The following is a 24,836-nucleotide window of genomic DNA, read 5'->3' on the forward strand; positions in this document are numbered from 1 at the left end:
CGGGTGTAATTTCTTTTGTTGGATATTTATTTCAAGTCAACGACTTCTAAGTTCAGAAAACTTTAAATTGGCTATCGGTCTCCATGATAATTAGCATAGGGCGTTTAGCCAGATCCAGATTAAATATAGACCGTCGGCTATTGTGTTTCATTTTACAATGATATTAAATTGACAAATACCCATCAGACTGATTCAAATTCAACTGCTGTTGGGCAATTAGACAATCTGCATCAAATTACAATGAATATAAATCATGAGGAAAAATCAATGCACATATCCAATGGAGACCGATAGCCAATTTCAAGTTTTCTGAACTTAGAAGTCGTTGGCTTGAACTAAATATGTATCCTTACATCTTGGCTGAATAATGTGGTTTATTTATTTATGCACCTCACCTGAATCAAGAATTATTAATTAAGATTTTGTACTTGGTAATATTTTGGAACATTTACACGTCTTTAAGTGTATACAAGCTAAAATAATCTATACTTTACTCGTTATGAGTAAACACTCAAAAATGAGTTATAGTTGTGTTACTAGTGCAATTAAAGCCATATTTTACAAAAAAAAAAAACCATTTAAATTGGAGTACACAAATACTTTTGTAACGCATCTTATTCGTAGGAATGTTTCCCTAAAATAATTACACCTGTTGGTGTAAATGCAATGTAACGCTTGTATAGGGATAGCTCAACGCAAACACCCATTAGCGGCTACAATTACACCTATCCTGGTGTTCAGTACTCAAGAATATCGATTACACTTTTGCAACCCAATAAACGCTGTAAAATTAACGCTGTTCTATGATTTATTCCCCAATAATAGTTACACCCTTTGGTGTAAATGGAGTATAACAGATGTAGTGGTGTAGCTTATCCAAAACACGCCACAATTACACCTATTCAGGTGTTCAGTAGTCATGAATATCGGTTACACTTGTTAGGTGTAGTTCTTTTAGTCGGTTACCCTTGGAAAGGTATTACATTTAAACAAAGCTTGCTGTGGTGTAAAGTTTACACTTAATTAACACTGCTTGTAGTTTTTAATTACACCCATTTTTAACAGTGTAACTGCCAGCCATTAAGTCGTATAACGTTGACGCTGGCTCAGCAAATGAGACAATTTGCAATTGGCAAGATCCATAAGTAACGAAAGTTATCAAAATTTGTTCCCGGGTGATATAATTCTTGTTAGTTTCTATTTCAATATACGATGGTTGGTTCTACCTACCGATAACATTAAAATACGGAATATGACAGAACGCTTTATCGATAATGATCGGTCACAATACTTCGAAGTTGATGAGGGCTTTTATCTGTTAAATGAATATTAAATTGTCAACTACGAATTGTTTACGTAGTTCAGTGTTCTTCTGATACTAGCTCGCGCTGGGCATATTTTTTTTTCATTTCATCCAACATACGTCGAACAAACAAACGTGCGAAGCATTGCCGCCGTTTTGGCCTCACTCCACTGTTATCCAATATGCATCTAAATGAGCAGAAATCTTGTCACGGATGTGTGCGCAATGTCAGAATATTGCACAATCCTTTGATGTAAAATTCGTCTTTTAAAAATATTTAAGATATATCAGGAATACCAGAAGATCGAAAAACCTAAATATACAAAACGCTGACCAAAGGCGTTTATTGTTTTTCATGAGGTTGAAGAAAATTTGTAGTGGTTATGTTCTTTCGGAGAAATAAAACAAGACAAGCACACAATATTTAACATAAGGTACTGTTCTACGGTGGCCCATATACGACTTTTAAATATTTTTTAGTTTTGGGTTTTGTTTTTTAGTTATAGGTTTGTTTTTTTAGTTTTCACCTCGGTGGAAACGTTTTCACCTAGGTGATAACTTATCACCTCGGTGATAACCTTTTCACCTCGGTGGAAACGTTTTCACCTAGGTGATAACTTATCACCTCGGTGGAAACGTTTTCACCTAGGTGATAACTTATCACCTCGGAAACGTTTTCACCTAGGTGAAAACCTTTTCACCTCGGTGGGAACTCACGTGTTACTAATAGGTCTCGTTTTCATGTGTACAAACAGGGCGGGACCAAAGAAGAGCGCAAATTAACTACACAGAAAGTGACGAGTATGACTACATTTTGAAAAACAAGAAAAGTATGTCATTCAGCAAAAGTTACGGATCCTGCCCGAAAACAAAAGATACCATCAGGATAAATATATTTAAATATAAAGTCATGTTAATCGATTGATTGACTGAAGCTTATGTGGCGTCTTTCAACTGAAGCATACTTTATTTTAGCTTGTATGCTTCATACGAAAGACGATATCTACCTAAAATTGTATTTGTTCCGATGTTTCCACTGGGGCGGATCTAGGAATTTTGAAAAGGGGGGGGGGGCGCCGCAAAATGAGGGCACTGACCGCGGAGACGGGGCACGCCGAAATTATCCGTCATTTTCCTGCATCTGTAGCAATAAGTAAACGTTCGGAAATCGTTGAAAAAGAGTCTTAAAATCGAGCAAAAAAGCCAGTTGAACATGCGACTCGAAAATTGTCAAGGCGAGCGAGGCATTATGGGGAAAAAAGACGAATCTGTTCCCTAGCCACTTCACTTTTTAAGCCTTGTAACTTGTACTGTGTAGGCCTACTGTCCACACATGGAACAATGCTACATCAAGTTGCACTCATGCGCGTCAGTGATGGGCATGAGTGTATATGCCGCCGATTCCACAAGATGCTATCATTGATGTCTGTCTATAGTCACCCTAAAGGATTAGGGTAACGTCAGCTGAACAACAAGAATTCGTTTGGAAGTGGAAGCACTAATTAGACCAAACTGGTGTGTTTGAGTCGATGGTTTGAGTCATTTGGGATCCCTGCAACGGGTTGGGAACGGACATATTTGGGTCTGAGAACAGTCACTTTCAGCAGTAAAAAAGGGCACTGTCGAAAATTAGGGGGGTGCGCCCCTTGCGCCCCCCATTGGATCCGCCTCTGTTTCCACATGGGGTCATGATCGTCAAAAGGGTGACGTCGCAACATAACATGTAAGGGTAGGCTTATATATCGGAAAACAAAAACAATTTGAAGTAGATATTATCGTCTTTCGTATGAAGCATACTTTATATTTAAAGTGAACATATATAAGCTAAAATAAAGTATGCTTCAGTTGGGGCCTCCGCTACAACCCAAGATATATACTTCCTTTAATTTAGGAGGGCGCAAGATCCAACACTAGGGAAAGTACCAAAATTTGTCGACCGGAATATTCTCGACCGGCCTTAGGTGGGATGGTCGCCAGGAACCAACTTGAGGTGAGGTCGGGGGCTTCCTTCGGGCATCGATCCCGGTTAACACCTCCCAACCCCAATAATCCTGGCAACATCGCCATATAAGCGAAATAATATTGAGCGCATAAAACATTAATCAATCAAATTGTTTTATGTATTTTTTAATTCCAAATATATTTTGTTTTCAGGCAGGATCCGTCACTTTTGCTGAATGATATACTTTTCTTGTTTTTCCGAATGTAGTCATACCCGTGGTCACTTTTGTGTAGTTAATTTGCGCTCTTCTTTGGAACCGCCCTGTTTGTACACATGAAAACGAGACCTATTAGTAACACGTGAGTTCCCACCGAGGTGAAAAGGTTTTCACCTAGGTGTAAACATTTCCACCTAGGTGTAAACATTTCCACCTAGGTGAAAATGTTTCCACCGAGGTGATAAGTTATCACCTAGGTGAAAACGTTTCCACCGAGGTGAAAAGGTTTTCACCGAGGTGATAACTTATCACCTAGGTGAAAACGTTTCCACCGAGGTGAAAAGGTTATCACCGAGGTGATAAGTTATCACCTAGGTGAAAACGTTTTCACCTAGGTGAGAACTGAAAAACAAACCTAAAACTAAAAAACAAAACCCAAAACTAAAAAATATTTAAAAGTCGTATATGGGCCACCGTACTGTTCCCTCAGTGGACTGAAAAAATGGAACTACTTTGTATTAGGCTACCTGTCATAAATATTTATCTATTAGCATTATGTTTACCATGCAAGCTTGGTTGTTTTAGTTCTATATATTTATTTTACAGAGTTTCATGCACCATCTGTACCCGATCCTGATGACGATGGTAAAGAACCTAACATGAATCTGACACTAGATTGGGTGTATCCTTAATAAACAGTAGTTTTTATGAAATTTGGAGAGAAAGAAATCATTGAATAAAGGGTAATGTGTTGGGTATATGTTTTACAGTTTACATTGCTAAGTAATTTGAGGTCTGTTGCCAGTTTGATATGATGTAATTTGATTACAAAATCTCCTGCGATATGCTAGTTTTAGCCGTAAAAATTTCAGTTGTTTTTCAAAATGAAATAAAATGGGGTTTAACATCTTACTTTTATGCACCGGGCAAGCTAATGAAGATGGGAGTTATTTTCAATGAGTTAACAATATATTATTCTTAAGTTGTTAATATGATATTTTCAAACCGAATTGGTTATATTATTCCTAGTGAGAGTGATAACTGGTCAATCGAAATGATATCACAACAATTGATATGTAATTTGTGATAAGAAATGTTCTTTACAAGAAGAAAAAAATACTATTAATTTTGAAAACAAGTGACGAGGTGAGTATGACACTATCGCACTAATCAGGAGGCCTTGAGTTCAATCCTGTTGGTGGCCAGAGATTCAGTTGGTAAAGGATCTCCCAATTTGGAAATTATTTTCATATTTTGATCCTTAACATAACTCAGATATGGTTTTCGGGGTCGTGACGTTAGAGATAATCTAATAGTATTAAAGACAGGTGAAATAGTGTATTATGTTGGAGCTGTTGTCGTCATCTACAACAGAAAAGACGACACACAACGTCATTACCTCGGTCATAACGAGGAGGTCACATGGTAAGTTTTGTATAAGCTTCTTGATAAACCCATTCAATTATTTTAGTGTTATGCTGCCTCCTGACAGGGTTTTCCGTATTAGTCAGTCATGAATTTCACATTTTGTCTGGATATTTTGTCTCTTTGAATACTGGCCAAACTCCTAATTAGTTTTTATTTTTCAAAATCTACAATATTTTTCAATCATTTCCTAGAATTTTATGTGCCAAGACACCACCCACCAAGCAAATTTTTTGGAATGGAAAAAGCCCCAAATATTTATACTTGAATTGATTTTTTAAGTGGGATGCAGGGTTTTATTTATCTTAGTTGAGTTTAATTAAGTCATGTAATTTGTCTCATATAGGGTAATAGAACAATATCTACCCCATCCAAAAAATGCCCTTGTTTAAAGACAATGCAGGTTAATAATTGTCATTTATAAAAAGTGTCTAAACCGGTAGTTGTCTCCCTTCAATATTATTCACCTTACCATCAAATCAATATAGAGCCACACTATGATATATTTTTATAAAACAAAAAGAAGTTTCATGCAATGAACAATTCCGTTCCAGGTACAGTCTTATTTGTTTTAATAAAATGTATCCAGAAATTTTGTATATTCCTTTGTTAAATGTCCTTTGTTTGAGAGATGCTATTTTTGTCTTCAGGAAAGATGATATTATTTATTTATTAGATAAATAGCTATGTATTGTTAAAATTCAAAAAAGCAGTAAAATAATTTTGATAACCCTTTTTTTATGTTTTAGTAAGAATTTGTTTTAGAGAGAAAAGTTACAAAAATATTTGTTTTTACTTCAATACTTTTTTTTTTATTGGTAAAGCATGCTCAAAAATATTGATCTTAAACTTAAAGATACATTATGGGAGATTTGATAACGAGTTGGTGGTTCTCACTATAATAATTAAAAACTAGATAACGTAAAGGCAATTTGCTGAAAATTTCATTCAAATTGATCCACTATGAACCAGGAACTAAGCGAATGTAATTTCTGCATAGCCTCGGTCATCATTACTAAAGTCAGTACGATAAACAGCATAGTCTCGAATATCCATTTAATCGTTTAATGGAGAAGGAAAGTTATGCAGTAAATCGGCTCACAATCCACTTAAGATCGCAGGCTAGCGATGCCATCTAGAGTTGATTATGGTCTGGATAAGTTAATTAATGTCTAATTAATAGTTTAGATAACATTTCAGGCCTAAAGAAAGACCTGCAATAGACAGATTTAGCTCTTGCATAATGTATGTTTAAATCAAGTTTCTAAATTTTGAAATTCAATATTATTTCGTGGATAACATGGAAATAAAAATAATCAACCAAACTCCTTAGCAGGAAAATTGTTTAAATGGCATTAGTAAATGAACTGGAAATACATAGGACATACAATTGTATGTAATTAAACATTGCCCTATTGTGTTCCTTCACGGGACTAATATTTTTAAATATGCTTTAATTTACAATTTATTTTTGTAGCATCGCATTACATCCTGACAAATGTATAATTGCAACGGGACAACTAGGAGGCAAATCAGCGGACTGTGCAGTATGTATAACTCCTATTTTTCTTTTTTTTTTAAATCTTGAAGGACTAAAAATTTTATGATTAGGTATAACTACATCACATACCCGTTTCATGATTTTTGCAGTGACTAAATCACTACCCTTTTACTTATTATCACAATAACTAAATCACAAACCATTTTACTGATTATCATGGTGACTACATCACATACTCTTTTACTGATTATCACAATAACTACATCACATACCCTTTTCATGATTATCACAGTGACTACATCACATACCCTTTTACTGATTATCACAATAACTACATCACATACCCTTTTCATGATTATCACAGTGACTACATCACATACCTTTTACTGATTATCACAATAACTACATCACATACCATTTTCATGATTATCGTAGTGGCTACATCACATACCCTTTTACTGATTATCACAATAACTACATCACATACCCTTTTCATGATTATCACAGTGACTACATCACATACCTTTTACTGATTATCACAATAACTACATCACATACCATTTTCATGATTATCGTAGTGGCTACATCACATACCCTTTCACTGATTATCACAGTGACTACATCACAAACCTTTTCATGATTATCACAGTGACTGTATCACAATTTTTTATGATTTACATTGACTATATCAGAAATGTTTTCATGATTTTCAAAGTGACTAAACTAACAACATAATATATTATATAACTTTTCATGGAAAATGTAGATAAATTATCGAAAAATTCAAGGGTATTTTTTATTCAGAATGAACTTGAGTAGAATATTAAAATTCAGATAATAATTTACCTTTCATAAGAAACAAACAAACAGAACAATTGTAACAACAATATTTATACCTTTTATACGCCCACACATAGTTTGGACATAGTCTTCACCCTGTCTGTGGGTCCGTCAACAATTTGCTTGTGAATAGGATAAAGGCTACAGTTTTTGACAGATCATTAGAGGACAAACCCTATCAATATCAAATATTCCGTGACTTTCCATACCAGAGTTATGCCCACTTTTCTCTAAATCTTGTGAACATGGTGGGGGCTATAGTTTTTAACAGATTCTTTTCAAATTTAGTGGGAATCATTGGGGCCATGAGAGGATGAACCATATCAATATTTAGTGTTTTGCAGCTTTTAACAGTTTTGTTTGAGCATGTAAAGATGACAGATCAGATTTTTTTAAAGGCACGCCTTATCTTTCGGATAAGCTAACGTAGAAACAGCTTCAAGGTGTGCCTATTTCCACACTTTGCATTGCTAACTTGAGGTATATTATTGCAGCCACACGTACGTATCTGGAATGGTATAACATTGAGTGATATTGACGCTATTGGTTATGACTTTTTTAATGGAACTGTTATTACTGTGGCTTTCTCAGCTCAGGTAAGTAGATGAGGGGTTTTTTTTGTTCAGGAATATTTTCATTTTAATTTGATAGTATCAAAGTATAGATACATTATGTGGGGGGTTTGCAGCAATGCATGTAGTTTTGAGATAAAAATTCAATCATAAGCTTTAGTAGTCAGTATATAAATTTTGGAGAACACCTCAATTTGCAATCGAAAATTCAGAATTATCTAAGGAACAACCCCTGTAATGACGTAGATGAATGGGTGTATGGTATTTTTGATGTGTATTTACAGCCCATACCCTCTTAGCTATCAGCCTGATTGTGAGAGCCCCATATATAGCACAATGAAAACATGGTGTTGAAGATTTTTCATTCTTATTCTTATTGAGTGATTTGTTAATGTATCTAGTTAACTGAGGTAACTTACAAGCTATAAAGACAGGCTGAAACATTTATTTTAGAACACTATATAAATTAGTTGGAAATATATTGATCTACTTACATTTATTATAAACCTTATTTGTAGAGTAAAGGAGCATTGTTGATGGCTATTGATGACAGTGATAAACATGTTCTTAGTGTCTGGGATTTATACCCCGATGAACAACCCCGATATGAACAGCTCCGATATGACCAGCTCCGATATGAAGAACCCCGAGCTAAGCGACTTGCTTGGACTACAGTAAGTTTACAGGAATATTTCATTGTAATAGTATTCAATTATACTGCTTTCGTTATTTATCTTTATTCTTTGTCAAATTTCCCTTTGTCAGTGATGCAGGATGGAGGAACTGGCAAGAAATAGTTTCTAGTCATTTGGATGGGATGGAAAAAAAACCAAGGTCTTGTGTACACAATGGCGTGCATCTTGACAGTTGGAATTCGAAATAAGAGTTGGTTGTAGTGTCACTGTCCGAGAAAATTATCCTCAATGCACACTCAATAGTGTATGCGTGCATGCCTTCATTAGTCCATTTGCGACTCCGTTTTTGGCTCAAATACAGCATCTTGGAATTCTTTTCAGAATCATGATTAAAATCTGAAAGCAGGACAAACATGTTTTCTTATTGTCAAAGATGTATTCTAGGAAACCACATTTGTTTTTTGGAGGTTATATTAGAGGGTTTCAATGCCAAACCTGGCAATACAGGACGTCCTTGACTTATTTCTTTATACATATATGAACTGGGATAAATGATTATTTGCAGACCACACCAAACACAGTAACATCGGGTAGTTTCTATCCTGATAATGATCAAATTATTATTACATATGGTAAAGAACATGTATTTTTCTGGAAACTATTCTGGAAACAAGATGAAAATGAAGATGTCTATAGAATTCTCAAAGATAAGCTAAGTGGGAAATTTGAGGTAAGAGATTAAAAAACTTAATCACTATGGCTAGGTTTTTGGCGGATTGGATGGGTTGGATTAGCTTAACCACTGGCCTACTGATATCGAAAGGAAACTATAGCTATATTGCACATATATCTGTTCACTCTTGCTCGTACTTACACATGCTTTTCAGGAAAGAGTTTGAATTCTCCAGCTAACAGTATGGACAGTTCAATGTCAAGGGCAGTTGATCGTTGTCATCATTTGTTAAAGTTTTCAGAAGTCACTCTAGTTAAAACTAGAATAATTATGATTATATATTGGCCGTACCCCAGTCTATCTACCTGACCATCGGACCACTTTTCTTGTAAATGTTTTTTAGATTTTTTGTTCAAATTTTCTGGGATTGTTCAAGTCTTTGAAGGTTGTCAGTATATTATAAATTGTCTGACCATTGAATTTTACAGGATGGAGCACCCAAACTTGTAACATCTATATGTTTTACTCCAACTGGTGATGTTTTAACAGGAGATTCTGATGGCTCTATAGTTGTATGGGAAAAACAGTCTGATGAAAGCTTTAAATTTAACCGAAATCTATCAGATAAAATGAAAAATGCACACAGGGTAACTATATGTTGTATTATATCATATTTTAATTGACACATTTGTAGATTATTTGTTTAAACATTGGTATCGGCTGATTATTATTTTATCAAAGCACATCTGTATTTGCCGATAATTAGCCATTTTTACTGAAGTTTTGACCGATATCCAACTGTCCTGATCAAAGATTTAGAAACGATGAATAGCGACCTGGAATAGGCTTTTTATTTTCATTTTTTCTTCTTTTATAGATGTGAAATATCACACCACAGAAATTACCCCAAGTACAGCCAAAATACCATAATTTTCAATTCACTTGTAACGAGATTGCTGCAAATCAATTTTGAATGGCATTTAGAACATGAAAATGGGGCAAAATATGTTTATGTTAAAAATCCTTTAAATTCAAGATGCAGTTTAAAGAGTTTGAATCTTAAAACGTATTTTTGTGCTTAGAATAAATTTAAAATGTTGAGATTGTCTCGGGAGTAAAAAGATGTAAACATCTGTGCTTTTCATTTGTTGTGCTTTTCAAGTGCCTCTTGATTAAAATATATTTTTTTAATTAAATGATATTTTGTAGAAATCAGTGAATTCTCTATTTATGATGGATTATGGACCTCTACTGTCAGGTGGTGGTAATGAATTAAAAGCCTGGGATCCAATGGGCGATTTCAGACAAGTCAAAGTTAGAATGGTAAATTATCTATATGTATTGGATTTATATCATGAAATATCTATAATTAGTATTATTGTTTGAATATTACGATCATTAATACTAAATTTGGTTGGCACCATACAATTTCATATGGACAGTGCAGTTCTTATATCAATACATTTATGCCTTATAACCAAATGTCAACGAATATGTAAATTTTGGAAACATTGAATACCAACATCATCTTTCTCTTTCTAAATTTGACTAGTCGCACATTTTTGGTTGGTATTTACAGCCGCCGGATTGGGTCACAAGAGGTTGTTGTCAAAAAGTTTCTGTTTCCTTCAATATTAACAAATTACATCAAAATATGTTGTATTCTGAATTATATTTGTAATGTTTTAGTTACCTGAAGTAGCTGGTAATGTAAGAGCTATTGTACCACGCAACAATGGTGGTCAGGATGGCAATCTTTTAATAGCTACAACGAAATCATGTATTCTGGAGGGTTCCATGCAGCATAAGTTTAGATTTGTAATACAGGTAAGGGGATTTTATGATTTTGTTTTCTGTAAACTTTCTTGGGTTCTTTGAACATGCAAAAAAAGGATGATGTTCTTGGCTAGCGGTCTTGTAAGCTAGCGGTCTTTTAAGTGGTATCATGTGTTCTAGAAAGGGTGAATATAATGCAGTGAGATTCTTGAGAATGTGTATTAGTAAAATTTGATTAAACTGTATTAAATAAGACATGTTAATAAATATATATAAAATATAATACCTTGTATTAATTAAGTCATTATTAAGTAAAATATAATCATGCTGGGTTTTTTTCTACAATCAGGGTAATAGTGAAGAAATCTGGGCTATTGCAAGTGTTCCGAATGAAGCCTCGTTTATTACCGCAGGTCATGATCAACTTGTAATGAAATGGTCAACTGTCTCACATGCTATTATGTGGCGAGTACAAAGTGATGTAAGTAGTCTTTTCTTCCTTTTATTAACAAAAATATACTTCACCCTGTCGAACTTCTATGGGTATTGATTACTTACAATTTTCAGGAAAGTTATACTGATTATTTTTAACCAATAGAATGAATGAAGAATTGTGTTCATGAGGCATTATCTCCATTCTATTCTGTGTTTTGGGGCCTATTGAATGTCTAGTGTTGAGCAGCTAATCATTGTTTCAATTAAAATAAAGTGTATTTATATTTTATGTCTGACCTTCAGCAGCACATACATTTTTACCCAATGGTTTCTGAGTATTTAATATTTTTTGTAGACACCATGTGTATCTGTGGCTGTTTGCCCAAAAGGTATTCTAGTAGCTGTTGGTACCAGTAATGGCCGCCTGCTTATTCTAAAAGCTGAGGATGGTTCACAAGTCACAACTACACAAGTTGGTAAAGCCCAAATAAATGCTGTGAACTTCAGTCCAGGTAATAATAGTCATTGATGTATACTAACTCCAAATATTGAAGTCACAAGAATGAGCCAGAGGGAATTCCTCGCGACCAAATCAACTCGACACAGCACAGAGGACAGAACAATCTAGGCGTCCCTAGACATATGAACAATCACACACGGCATATTTACATCCCTGCTTGCTACATACACATAATCATAGTAAATAGAATTAGTCATATGATAGTGAGACAACCATCCTGGGTGTCCCCTGGGTTCATTCACGGAGGAGACACTCAAATTATCTGCAAATTATTTTTGCAAATAAGATCACCGAATCGATGTTGTAAACTTTGTCAAAATATTTTTGGACATCTTTTTGTGTGTATGTCACTTCTTTGATGTTAAATTTCTTGCAAATTTTTTATCATGATTGAGCATAAACCAGGACACCTACACTGGTATGTAAACTGTTTTTTGATTGGTTCGTAGAATCAACCTACGTGGCCAGTGAAATCATCATGGGCAGATAATTTGAATTCATGAATACCCCATGGATGTACCTAGGGGTTAGTGGAGCAGATCGATACAACTGGGGGTACAGAGGATGTGAGATAACTGAATATAAAATCCACACTGTAAACTATATGTGACGTACATACATGAATCTAGATTAGTATTGCAAGGTTTCTACCACATAAATAAGTTCTGATGATAAATATGATTTATTTACAGACAGCAATATGTTGGCTATTGGTGGATATGATGGTTTTATACATGTTTTTACAATCAACAGTGCTGGTCAGTTCTTTAAAACACACTCAGCAGCTCTAAAGGTAGGTCCAGCATCATCTTACTACAATTCGTAAGGCTAAACCTTATTTTGGTTGAAGAAATGTTGTTTTTTTTAACTTCATTGGATTTTTTTTGTTCTTTAGTTTTGTGGGATTACATGTCTTCATTGAAAATATTCTGACAATAGATAAAACTTATGTTGAGATACAAATGATTTAATGTTCCATTCTGGACATTGTATACAATTAGTTTTTTCTTTTTAGGTGACTGTTTTCTGAGGCATAATATACACTTAGTTTGGGTTAGGTGATCATCTTCAATGACATAATATCTTAGTTTGGATTATGTGACAGTCTCCAGTGACATAATATACGCACAGATTTCACTTGGCGAACAGCTCAGAGTCATAATATTTAGCTTTGGCCTCTGTGACATAATGTAAGCTTAGTTTTAAAAAAGGTGACATTCCTCAGTGACATACATATTATACTGTTAATGGTCAGCTAGGTAAATGTATTTTTATTGTTAGTTCTCAATTAGATGACAATCCTCAGTGGTTTACCATGCACTTTGTCTTGTATACTAAACAGCAAAAAAAAAACCCAAAAAAAACCCGACAGTACGATTTCAAAATCATAGAGGCACTTTAATCAAATCATTCTAGAAAACGAATTACTAAATGGATCAAAGCAACTTATTGTGAACAGTATGTTGACACATTAGTGATTAATTCGTCACAATTCCAAGACATTACGAGAAAGTTTAGAGTCTGTACACAGTCTATACATCGTGTGTCCATTGCGAGTGTCAATAACAGCAGTGTGTGCAGTGTCTGTACATGGAGTGGACCAGACGATTGATGAACGCCATTGGCACCTGGAACCACACTCTCAGAAGAGCCTGGCGCAATCCATCGGCTGTGTTTGGTCTTGGCACGACGTTATTAAGTTTCCTCTGAATTTTATCCCAAAGATCTTCAATCATGTTTAAGTCCGGAATAAGGGCTGGCTAGTGCATAACGTTGACACTGTTCTGCTGTAGAAAGTCCCGAGTAACTCTGGCGGTGTGGACATGGGCGTTGTCATGTTGGAAAATGTTGGTTCAATGATGTGTGAAATGTGGTATGACGTAGGGTCTGAGAGCTTGGTCAATGTAGCAGACTGCTGTGATGTCGCATCCTCTCCCTGGACCAAGATTTTGGAACACCACAGGACCCACCCTCTGGTTCAGGCCGATTCCACCCCCAAACCATTATGGTTGGACCTCCCCATGACACATTGGTCAGAATAAGGCTGACCAAGTCGACACCATATTCTGGTCCTGCCATTTGCAGTTGATACGCAATACCGACTCTCATCTGTGGACAGAACAGTTCTCCATTGCCTGTGTCGCCAGTTCTGGTGTTGTTGGGCAAACTGTAGACGTTCACGTCGATGGCGGGGGTGAGAATCGGTCCACGTCAATGGATGTTCTTTCTGGTGTGATGCGGCTCACTGTTTCGGTACTGATGGGTCTGTCGTGTGTTCCCACTGTCTGACATGCTGTCTCGGATGCCTGTGTGAAGGGATTCTGCACGTGCTGTCGCACAACATGGCGGTCTTGTGGCCTTGTGGTAACCCTTGGTGTACCAGTTCGGGGTCGATCATCCGTGGTGTTGGTGGCCCAAAAGCGTTGCTGAAGCCTGTAGATGGTCCGAAAATTGACCTGGAAGTGATTGGCAACGGCTTGGGCAGTGTGGCCAGCATCGAGTCTTCCAAGCGCCTGGTTCCTCTGAGCTGTCGTGAGTTGTGGCATACTGTTGACGATGTAGTGTGAATGATTCAACCAGGTATGGGGGTGCATTGTATAGGGCTGGTCCCAGTGCACCACACGTGCAGCATGAATTACATGAAAATCATGGAGAACACATTACCATCTCAAAAGTCAGATTGCATTTTTGAGAACATTTCCTGGGTTAAATTCTGTGTTTGGGAAGGAGCCTTATTACTCAGGGAAAGTTGGAGATGTGGTCACAAATATACAATAAAAACATTTGGCAAGTTTTATGCAAGGCGTCTATTCAGAGTACCATACCAACCTGACGTTCCTTTTGCTGCTTAGTATATTATACTATTAGTTTTCAAGTAGGTGATGTACCTAGACGGCATAACATACACTTATATTTCAATTAGGTGACATGACATACACTTGGTTTATGATTAAGCGACTGTCGTCAGGGCACAATAAACACTTGGCATTTGATTCAAGTCAAGAGTTATGTATAACATAACTCTTAAGTCTTAATGGCAACATCTAATGCGTTTTCATGACAATTCCAACAATATTACACTATTGTAAGTGTTAACTTTCAGTGGGGCATGTTTATATTAGAATAAACATTTGTTGGTTTTTTTTTCACAGAATAGCGTTGCATTTGTGAGTCAGATCGATTGGTCATGTGATAACCGTTATCTACAAACGGTTCTTGAAAACTATGAACTAGTATATTGTAAGTATATAAAGGCATATTTATTGTCAGTAATTATTTCTTCTTCTGGGGTGATGTGTGCAATGAAGGGAGCTGGTGAAGTTTCATAGCTTGCTTCTGTTTAAATAAAAGAATGTTACACCATGTGTGGCTGTCCAGGCAAAATTCTTTTCCTCACATAGCACATGTAACTATGAAATTACCAGATGTTAGTCTCAAAATAACCAATGTAGAGTGTAGAAGAGATGGTAGTAGCAATAAAACTAGGAATTTGAAATTTAAAATCAGTAAGTCTCAAATGTGACCACTAGTGACTCTTGAAAACAAAACTTACAGTAGATAATTAAAATATATTTATATTTAAGGGGACATTGAAAACATGCAGAAAGTGAAAAATGCACGGACAATGAGAGATGTTGATTGGTTTACTCAAACATGTAGTGTTGGTCACTCATTAATAGGTAATTTACATCATAAATTAATTGTAAATCTAAAATATATTTAATTGTTATTATATAGTGCCACAGAGCAGTCAAACTGACTGTTGAAAATTATGATTGTTATTATTTAAAGTACTACTTGGTATTGCGGCTCCAATCACAATGCTATTTATTGTATTGTCGTTCAGGTGCTGCACTGTGATTCAGTTTGTATCTCTATTCATAAACTGGTCAGTTGCTCAAGGTATGGTAAATTGTGATACATCAACCACTAATATGAGACGTTTACGAATTGAAATGTCTCTTCCTTGAAATCTGCTTACAAATCTCTAAATTTTGAGACTCACTAAGAAATAAAATACTGTTTAAACCAAAGTTTGAAAATGTGTACAGCAATAATTATAATTTAGTACTCTTTTTTCAATTTCTTGTGTAGGTCCATGGAGTAATCTGGAAGGTAATGAAGTTATAAATGTGGCTGCACGTTCAGACTCAAGAGAATATCTTGTATGTGGTGACAACAGAGGGAGAATACGTCTCTACAAATATCCCAGTTCAAGACCATCGGTAAGTTTATAAAAGCTTAACAACTTGTTGTCATTGGACACAAGCTTTTAGTTTGGTCATTATAAGTTTCAAAGAATTACTATAATTATAATCAAAGTTATTAATTGGGTTTGATCTTTAATGGCAACTTTGAGTTTCATTTCACACAGAGATACCTTGAATCTCACATAATCTCAATGCATACCCGTAAAGCCAGCCTGAGTCTGAAATTGCACACGTCTAGCAACACTATAAGGATTGAGTGATACTGAGTCAACCAAGTTGCACCCCCAATAGCAGATCCAGAAGAACCTCCACTTGTCAGGGGTGGTTCCTATGGTTGACCAGGTCACTCAGAAGGTGGTGTCCACTTCAAAGAATCCTTAGCAGTTGCTAATCAAAGAACAGTAGGAGAAAGTCCACTGTCCAGGCAAAATTCTCCTCATATAGAAATAGAAATGACCATATGTTTTGTCTCAAAATGACCAAGGTATTGTGTTGAAGATATAGCAGGTATTTAGGCCAGTTTTGGTGATTGTTAAAGTTATTCTGTGAAGCCAACTATCAAGGATGTTTATATGTAGAATTTTATTTTATTCCAGTCGTTGTTCAGAAATCTGAAGGTCTATTCTAATAATGTGACAGCTGTTACCTTTGCTACATCTGACAGATGTGTTGTAGCCAGTGGTGGAAATGATGCAGCCTTGTTCCAGTGGTCTTTAACAAATCGTAGTTCATATTAATGATAAAAAACTTAATTAATTCACTGAAATATGTAGATTAATATTTTAATCCATCATTTCGTTAGTTTTGTATAATTTTATCAACATCTATATAGATACTTTTGTGCCTTTTAATTAACCAGTTTGTGTATTATGTGCCTATTTTTTTTTCGAGCTAACTGTTATACTTAATATTTTTGAAAACCTATTCCGATTTTAAATTAATTATCTATTTTAACAAACAAATGTTTTTAACAAAAAAAATGTTTTTCTTTATTTTAAAAGAATAGCACAAACTGTTTAATAGAGTATTTTCTACTGTAAATGGATATTGTACAAATCTAGTCATTGCACAAAATGTTGTTTAACTTATTGTATATTTTATGTATGTATTTTACATCATTAGAAGTAACCTGTGATATATAACTTTCCTATTGCTTTTATCAGGTAGCAGTAAAACAAGCAATGAACAATAAGTATACTGATGGATATGCCTAGGTCTGAACTGTTAACATTGATGTCATATTTAGAGGGTGCATAACTTTTTTTCTTTGGACCCTTAAAAAATACGAAAATGGGTCTAAAAGTGTATATTAATGTAATATGAGAGTACATGTATATTAAGTGATTTACATTCACTTTTTAAATATTGTAATTTCTAATCAGTTATGAAATAACTTATGAAATACTTAAACAGTGCAAATTGAATGACAGTCCTTTGTACCTGCTTAGTCCATTATATTGTTGTTTGTGAATCAGCCATTTTCAATTAATTCCAAATTGTCTTCTTGGATATGTTTTTCTTTGTTCATTACAAATGACACTAGAAATCATTATGTCCATAGAGTACTTAAATTTCTGTACTGATTTTAAAATGTTCCCTGTGTCTTAAATATTGGATCCCATATTTTTATGGCAAGATAACAACATCGATTTTGATAGAAATGAACCAATATTGAATTCTAATTTAATTTTGAATATTAAGATAATATTGAGTTAAAGAGAACAGGAGTGTCACCCAAAAACTGTGATTATATTATGGAATCAGTGAAAATATAGACCTAAGCTTATTATATAAACCAAACAAACCTTTAAAGCAGACATGATATTTTTGTAACAATTAACCCTGATCCGTCTACAAATCTGTGGGTCTTTTCCAGACTTTATAGAAAAGACCTAAATATTTTTTAATTACTGTAAAATTAAGTCATTACCATTCCATGTTGAAACATTAAATAATATTTGCTGTTAAGTGAATTACATGCATTACGATATTTTATTATTTATACTATTACTAAAAGAATTGTCTAAATACTTGTTAAGATTCCTTGTTATGCTTTCAACTGTTTGATTATAATTATGAAGGCTTTAATATATTAATATATATTTGCACGTTATTACCTTAGACGGTATTGTTTTACTATATTTATAAAGTTGTATTTTCAATGTTAATAAAGACGTTTCCTTGATTTTTTTTTGTATTATTTGATTGCCATGATTAAGCTTGTATGGGGCCCCTGGTTAAAATATCAGTGAAATAAGGGACATATTTTGGTCATCGTCCATCTCACTCACAAAAATGCAGTCAATAATAAAATTGTTAATAAAACATAAAGGGGCCCCTGGTTGTTTTCTGGGAAGATTATGATTAGTTTTTACCATTTAGAATACTCCAACTCTTTATCCAGTGTACTGAGCATTTTCATAGAATCAAATCAGTATATTATCTACCATTTGTTGAAATTTTTCTGCAATATCATCTCAGTGGGAGTGGACATTAAATAAATCGATTTCACACAATTTCTTCAGTGGTCCTGCCAAAGGCAGATAGGTAACATATAAATTCCAGTCCACAATAGTGCTATTCATTTTTCTATAGAGGTGTTAAATCCCCAGTAGCTCAAATTGTAATCAAGGCTCATTGTTTGAATCAGGCGTGGTTTGCCCCCTTGTCAGTGATGCAGGACGGAGGGCCTGACAAGGACAGCTGTCTAGTCGTTCGGATGGGACGGAAAACCAAGGTCCTGTGTACACATTGGCGTGCACGTAAAAGATCCCTTGGCAGTTGGGATTCGATATAAGAGTAGGCCTTAACGCTGCTGCCTGGGCAAAATTTCCCTCATAGCACACTGTATGGCGTATGCCCGTCTTCATTAGCCCAGGTTAGGAGCAGAACAGTAGGACGTTAAACCCCATTTCATTTCATTTCATTGTTTGATGTCAAAACAATTGTTCATTTCTCTTTGATATGTGTACTGCTGTTTGAATCGTGGGGGTTGGGTCACCCACTTGGGTGGCTGAATGAGTTTGTCAATGAGTCAAGTGGAGTGAATTTTTCCCAATTTCATATGTCACATGGATCAGGGTCGCCTGCCTAACATCATGAGTTTTCCCAGGTTTCCTCTTTCTGCTAATGACCTCTTTGTGCAAGCGAATTATTGAAATAAAAATATACCATATGTTAGTCCTGAAATGACACCAGTCTGTATTCTATAATACTGCCCAGTTGTTTTAATGTAAACCAGATTTATCTGTTTCCACTGAAAAACATATTTCTTCCTCAGATTAATTGTACTTCTATTTTTTTATCACAGAAGTTTGGAACAAGTAATCTTGGGGTCAATTTTATCTTTATTCAAGTTAATATGGCATCCTGGTCAGGGCTGGAGGTCTATTTAGGCTACATTATTACTTTGCAGATAAAAGCATAGACAGAGAGTGAATCTGTTTCAGGCAGTGTCCAATGGTCATCTTGAAATATCATTAAGACTTAAACTGTTTAACAAATGCTTATTTCAAAGAGACAAAAATTTATTCGCCATGTTAATACATGTACAGACATTGTTGCATTGTTTAACAAAGAGCAATAAAGCATGATTTTAACTGAGAACATACAGAATTATGCATAATAATATTGTTCCTATAAGTACTGAGTATAATGTCATGGGCTTGCTTTATTTTTGTTGATTACTTGCATGCTACAGTTTCTTTAACTTTGAATACTTAATTTAAACAGATTTTAGTCAGAAAATCTAAAATACATAATTTTATTTTTGAATAGGCATGCCATAAGTATATCATATTTATATTATATTTTTTTTATTCCATGAATATGTATATTTCATGATGCACTAAGGATTAAATGTAATACCAGATTGAGCCTACTATTTTAATTTTGATAAATGTTACAGTTACAATAATGGCTACCATTTCAAAGCTCCAATTATCTGGACGTTATTTACTTGTATATGCATAATATTCTTAGAAAACTCACATCACATAGTCAGCTAAAAAGCCAATTGTTTTTTAATGCGCTTTAAAAAATACAAAAACAATGGCTACACTTTGTTTCCAATACACAAGACTGTGAGCAAAGTTCATTCTGTTTTAAAAAACGTCACTCAACATAATTCACTACCGGCCCTTTTTACATTTTTTCACATAGCGGTATTTTGATTCATATAAAGATCTTAACAGAATTATATAACAATTGTAGTTTAAACACAAAAACAATCTCCTATGGTTCATATTAGCTTTAAGTACAAAATATTTCTTAAAAACACTTCTCAAAATGTAACTGGAAGAACAGTTGAACTTTAACCAATAAATCTAGTACATTATTCAAACATTTTTTCTTTCTTCTAAATGTTTTTCTAGTTTACCTAAAATATTTAATTACATAAACTGTTAAGAGTATAATGAAACTCAATAATAATGTCCCAACACTGTAAAGCTCTCCAACTAAACAGTAATTGTTCAATTAATTAATTGATAATTGGTTACTTTCCATTATTTCAACTCTTATCTAGTTTTCTATCTAAACAAGTATTTGTTAATTTTTCATAAAATTCAACAGCATTTCAACACTGTAAAGCTCTCCAACAGTAGTTTTATTAATCGTTCAATCAATCAATTGGTAATTTTTAAATGTTATGAAATTCAATAATATAGGTCCAGCATTGGGAAGTTTCTCAAATACAAGGTAATTTTACCAAGCAATTGGTAATTTGTTACTTTGTTATAAAATTCAATAACATTGTTGTAACATATTAAAGTTCTCAAACTATTATGGTTACATTGTTATAAAGTTCAATAACAAAGTTCCAACACTGTAAAGCTCTCAATCTAAACTTTAGTCTTATCAATGAATTGAATTGATAATTTGTTGCTTTGTTATAAATTCAATAACAATATTCCAGCACTGTAAAGCTATCCAACTATAATTGTTATGAAGTTCGGTAATAAAGTCTCAACAATGTAAAGCTCTCCAACTAAACAGTAGTTGTATCAATCAATTGATAATTTGTTATAAAATGCAATAATAAAATTTTTGTTTCTTTGTTATAAAATTCAATAACAATGTTCCAGCACTGTAAAGCTAGACCCAACACTGTAAAGCTCTCCAACTAAACAGTAGTTGTATCAATCAATTGACCATTTGTTACTTTGTTATAAAATTCAATAACAAAAAATTCAACAACAATGTTTCGGCAATAACGAAAATAGTGCCTTCAGCAAGCACTGAAATTGCGCCCCTGCCCAGAAATCTGACATCAATCTTTTAGATAAGTATACCATAACATCAAATCAAAACTACAAATCAGGCCTTTCAATCTCTTAATTGACAAATTATGGCAATATGTGAAAATTACAAGAAAATTCTGTTTTTAATATCCGAGGATGGCCTGTCTGACAAGTATATTATTATCAAAAATAATTGATAGTTGTAATTTTTTAAATTTCATAACAATTATGACTGCTATCCAATTTCATAAGAATCATCCAATGTTGCAAACCCCTTTGGAGTATTATCAATCAACTGACAGTATGTTATGATAATAACAACTAAACAGCAGTTTTATCAATCAACTGATAATATAAAATATTACTGACACTGCTATAAAATCAAATCACAATACTACAACACTGTAAAGCTTTCTTATTAAATAGTAGTTTCATCAATCAATTGATAATTTGTTACTTTGTTATAAAATGTTCCAGCATGGTAAAGTTCTCCAACTATACCATAGTTTTATCAAGTAACTGGTGACTTGTTACTTTGTTATAGAATTTAACTATATTCCAGCACTGTAAAGCTCTCCCAACACTGTCAAGTTCTTGTACTAAAAAGTAATTTTATCATTCTACTGATACTATATGAATTGTTACAATCCCAAACTGTTAAATTCTCCAAATTAAAACAGTTTTATTAATCCATTGATTAATGAAATATAATAACAATGTTAAAATTGATTATTTTAAGAGAATTCTATAACAATGTTTATCTCCAAATAAACCATAGTTATCTATTAACAATCTGATAGTTTATTGTGATGAAGTACAAAATCACAGGAGTTCACAACAAAGCAAGAGTTATTATCAATCAAATTATAACTTGTTACAAAATTCTATTAACACAACCATATATTACTTTGTCTCTTGACACTGCTCAGGATTTCAATTATGATTACATCATGATCGATCTAGTCTTAATTAAATTAAAACCAACAGTAACTTTTCTAGTAATAATTAAGCATATACTGATTATATTATGAAACTTTGCTTAAATGCATGTCTTTTTGGTAACATAAATTTCACCAAAATAATAAAACTCGATGATAAGTCAAAATTAAAGCATTTATAATCATCTTACTTGGCTTTGTGAAAAGACAATTGATCATTATCTCAACGTTAAGATGATAATAATAAATATCACAATAACAATTTAAAATAACAAAACAACTATATATAGCTACTATACAATCATAAACAACTAACTGCACAATAACTTAGAGGATAAAATATATAACAAGGTTCCTTAAAGATGGGCTTATATCTTAAGTTAACTTAAATATACAGAATTCATAACATAACATACATGGAATTCATTTTATTGGTGGCAAAAAATATTGCACTAATATACATATACACTTGAATTTTATGTCAAATAGCTGGTTCATTTTGCTAGATGGAGGTAGATGATAAAATGATAACTCATGCTGCTTTGACTAAGTCTCACTGCTTGGACTAAGTCTTCTTCAAAACAGCCTTAATGATGCCAGACATCTGTGTTTAAAAGACTAGATATTATTGAGCTTTACTTTTAACCATAGTTCCAATAAACCTTACTAAGTCTTATAATCATGCATATGTTCAAAGATCAGGAGCTCATAGGCCCCAATACGGAATTGTATGTCACGCTTTCATTTTTCTAAATTCTCTAATGAACAATTGATTTGATTAACAAATTTGATTGAGCCATAATTAAATATAATTCTAATTCATTTTCGCAATTTCAAAAAATCACTAAGTCTGTTAACCATATGCACAATTTTGACCAAATATTTCACCTTTTCCCACTTTTAATTAGAGAAAAGATTTGAAATCCCAGACAGCACAATAGAACCAGCTATATGATATGATATATTAAATGATACTACACAACGAAATGCTGTCCATAAAACTATTGCACATAAACACACATACATACACTGTATGATGGCAACAATAAGCCTTACAACAGACCTGTCTAATGGCATATTTATATATATAGAATATTATACTTATATTATTAGTGAAGGTAGATATACACTGTTTACTATATGAGCATACACAATATATATCTTCTATAATGATATACCATGATCAAATGGGAAATAGTTCTTAGGTGATATTTTGATAAAGTTTTTGTTTTTAGTTCAGTTTGTATTTAACTTCAGTTCAGATTGGTAATGCTTGTTTTCTTCTGGATAGTTTTGATCTGAAATATTCATATGATAATTTTTATGGTCAACAAATTATTAAGGTTTAATTTAAATTATTGAAGTAAATCTTTAAATATGTAACTGGTGTGTTGTCTCTTCCCCTCAAACTATTAATTTCTTTTTCTACAAAAGTCTGCTGGGTTGTTCAATATATGTTCCACGCCCACCGACAATAAAGAGATAATAAAGAAAAGCCTTGCTCAACAACTCATACTATAATGTATGTCAAATTAAGATGGTTAACTGAAGTATTAATTGACTTTTCAAATGATCAATCAAATAATGATTCAGCTCTAAACTATTTAATAGGATTCAACCTTCATCCTTGTCTCAGAATAATGAAGCTATAATTGGGACAGTTCCACAATAAATAGGACTCATTTATATAATTTATATTGATCAATCTAAACATATTATAATGAATTACCTGATTTGACCAGCCAATAATGGATTAATGGCATAAAGCCAGTCATGGAACTCTTTATCATCCACAGATTGCAACAAGAATCCACGATGCCGTGTTATCACAGAGAAGGCATTGATTGTCTGAAATTAATTTAGACAAAAATTAAACACCATTACATCAGCCCCAAAAAACAATATTTCAGCAATAGTAAAATTTAATCAATTTCCTCATTGAAATTTGTACCGGTATATTAGAAAATAGAAAATATTTCAGTTCTTATAAAGCATTTCATTTGTTGCAACTAATTTCTAAAATTATAATACCCCAACTTTATATTATTATAGGTACAGTGACAAGTTTAGATGAAGAAAAGCCTAAGGCTATTCCACTTATGAGGCCCCTCCCCCTACACTCACAACTAGAGAAAGATGAAAGGGTATTTTAAACACAATTGAGAAAAGCTGAGGCGGATAATGCATGTAAGAAAGGCTTGTAAGAGTGCTAAAATAATATACACCTTGGTCGAGGCCTCCTAGATCTAGAGGCCCTAGGCTTCACCTTGCCAAGCATATAGATAAATCTGACACTGAATAGGCATTGAAATAAAAATATATAAATAAGATGAACTTACCTTAAGTATTGCATGTTGATCCTCACTGTACTCAATCTGGGATGTAGCTAGGTTAATAATATCTCGAATCACTGGGTCCTTTTCATTATTGTACATATATACATATGGGCGTCTCACAATCTACAAAATAAAGAGTAACAAATATTAGAGAGACGTGGAACTGCCAATTTTAGAAAAGGAAGTATTTTTAGTTGTACACAGGAGTGGCGCAACACTATGAAAAACCTTTTCACTTCTATACAGTCATTTTAAAATGCTCATCACTTACC

The 24,836-nt window shown here is 33.7% G+C and overlaps 2 protein-coding genes across 8 annotated transcripts in view; one reads left to right on the forward strand and one right to left on the reverse strand.

The window, feature by feature from the left end:
* LOC126826645 (77 kDa echinoderm microtubule-associated protein) overlaps nt 1-17,813 on the forward strand; it is a 59,939-nt gene extending 42,126 nt beyond the window's left edge. For all 5 annotated transcript variants that reach the window (XM_050555607.2, XM_050555608.1, XM_050555610.1 and 2 more), the window contains 16 exons: nt 4,069-4,144; nt 4,738-4,887; nt 6,365-6,434; nt 7,723-7,824; nt 8,319-8,474; nt 9,001-9,165; nt 9,597-9,755; nt 10,318-10,431; nt 10,798-10,935; nt 11,234-11,365; nt 11,675-11,831; nt 12,532-12,632; nt 14,992-15,079; nt 15,424-15,519; nt 15,935-16,065; nt 16,647-17,813. In XM_050555607.2, coding sequence (XP_050411564.1) covers nt 4,069-4,144; nt 4,738-4,887; nt 6,365-6,434; nt 7,723-7,824; nt 8,319-8,474; nt 9,001-9,165; nt 9,597-9,755; nt 10,318-10,431; nt 10,798-10,935; nt 11,234-11,365; nt 11,675-11,831; nt 12,532-12,632; nt 14,992-15,079; nt 15,424-15,519; nt 15,935-16,065; nt 16,647-16,787 — 1,976 coding nt within the window. In that variant the 3' untranslated portion in view covers nt 16,788-17,813. The remainder of the gene's footprint in view (nt 1-4,068; nt 4,145-4,737; nt 4,888-6,364; nt 6,435-7,722; nt 7,825-8,318; nt 8,475-9,000; nt 9,166-9,596; nt 9,756-10,317; nt 10,432-10,797; nt 10,936-11,233; nt 11,366-11,674; nt 11,832-12,531; nt 12,633-14,991; nt 15,080-15,423; nt 15,520-15,934; nt 16,066-16,646) is intronic.
* A 1,743-nt stretch (nt 17,814-19,556) lies between these two features.
* The window catches only part of LOC126826643 (kinesin-like protein unc-104), a 43,748-nt gene continuing 38,468 nt past the window's right edge, over nt 19,557-24,836 (reverse strand). For all 3 annotated transcript variants that reach the window (XM_050555602.1, XM_050555601.1, XM_050555600.1), the window contains 3 exons: nt 24,568-24,687; nt 23,958-24,076; nt 19,557-23,526 (listed from right to left, as the gene is read on the reverse strand). In XM_050555602.1, coding sequence (XP_050411559.1) covers nt 23,487-23,526; nt 23,958-24,076; nt 24,568-24,687 — 279 coding nt within the window. In that variant the 3' untranslated portion in view covers nt 19,557-23,486. The remainder of the gene's footprint in view (nt 23,527-23,957; nt 24,077-24,567; nt 24,688-24,836) is intronic.

Source organism: Patella vulgata, chromosome 7 (assembly GCF_932274485.2).
Source record: "Patella vulgata chromosome 7, xgPatVulg1.2, whole genome shotgun sequence".
In the NCBI taxonomy this organism is placed as follows: domain Eukaryota; kingdom Metazoa; phylum Mollusca; class Gastropoda; family Patellidae; genus Patella; species Patella vulgata.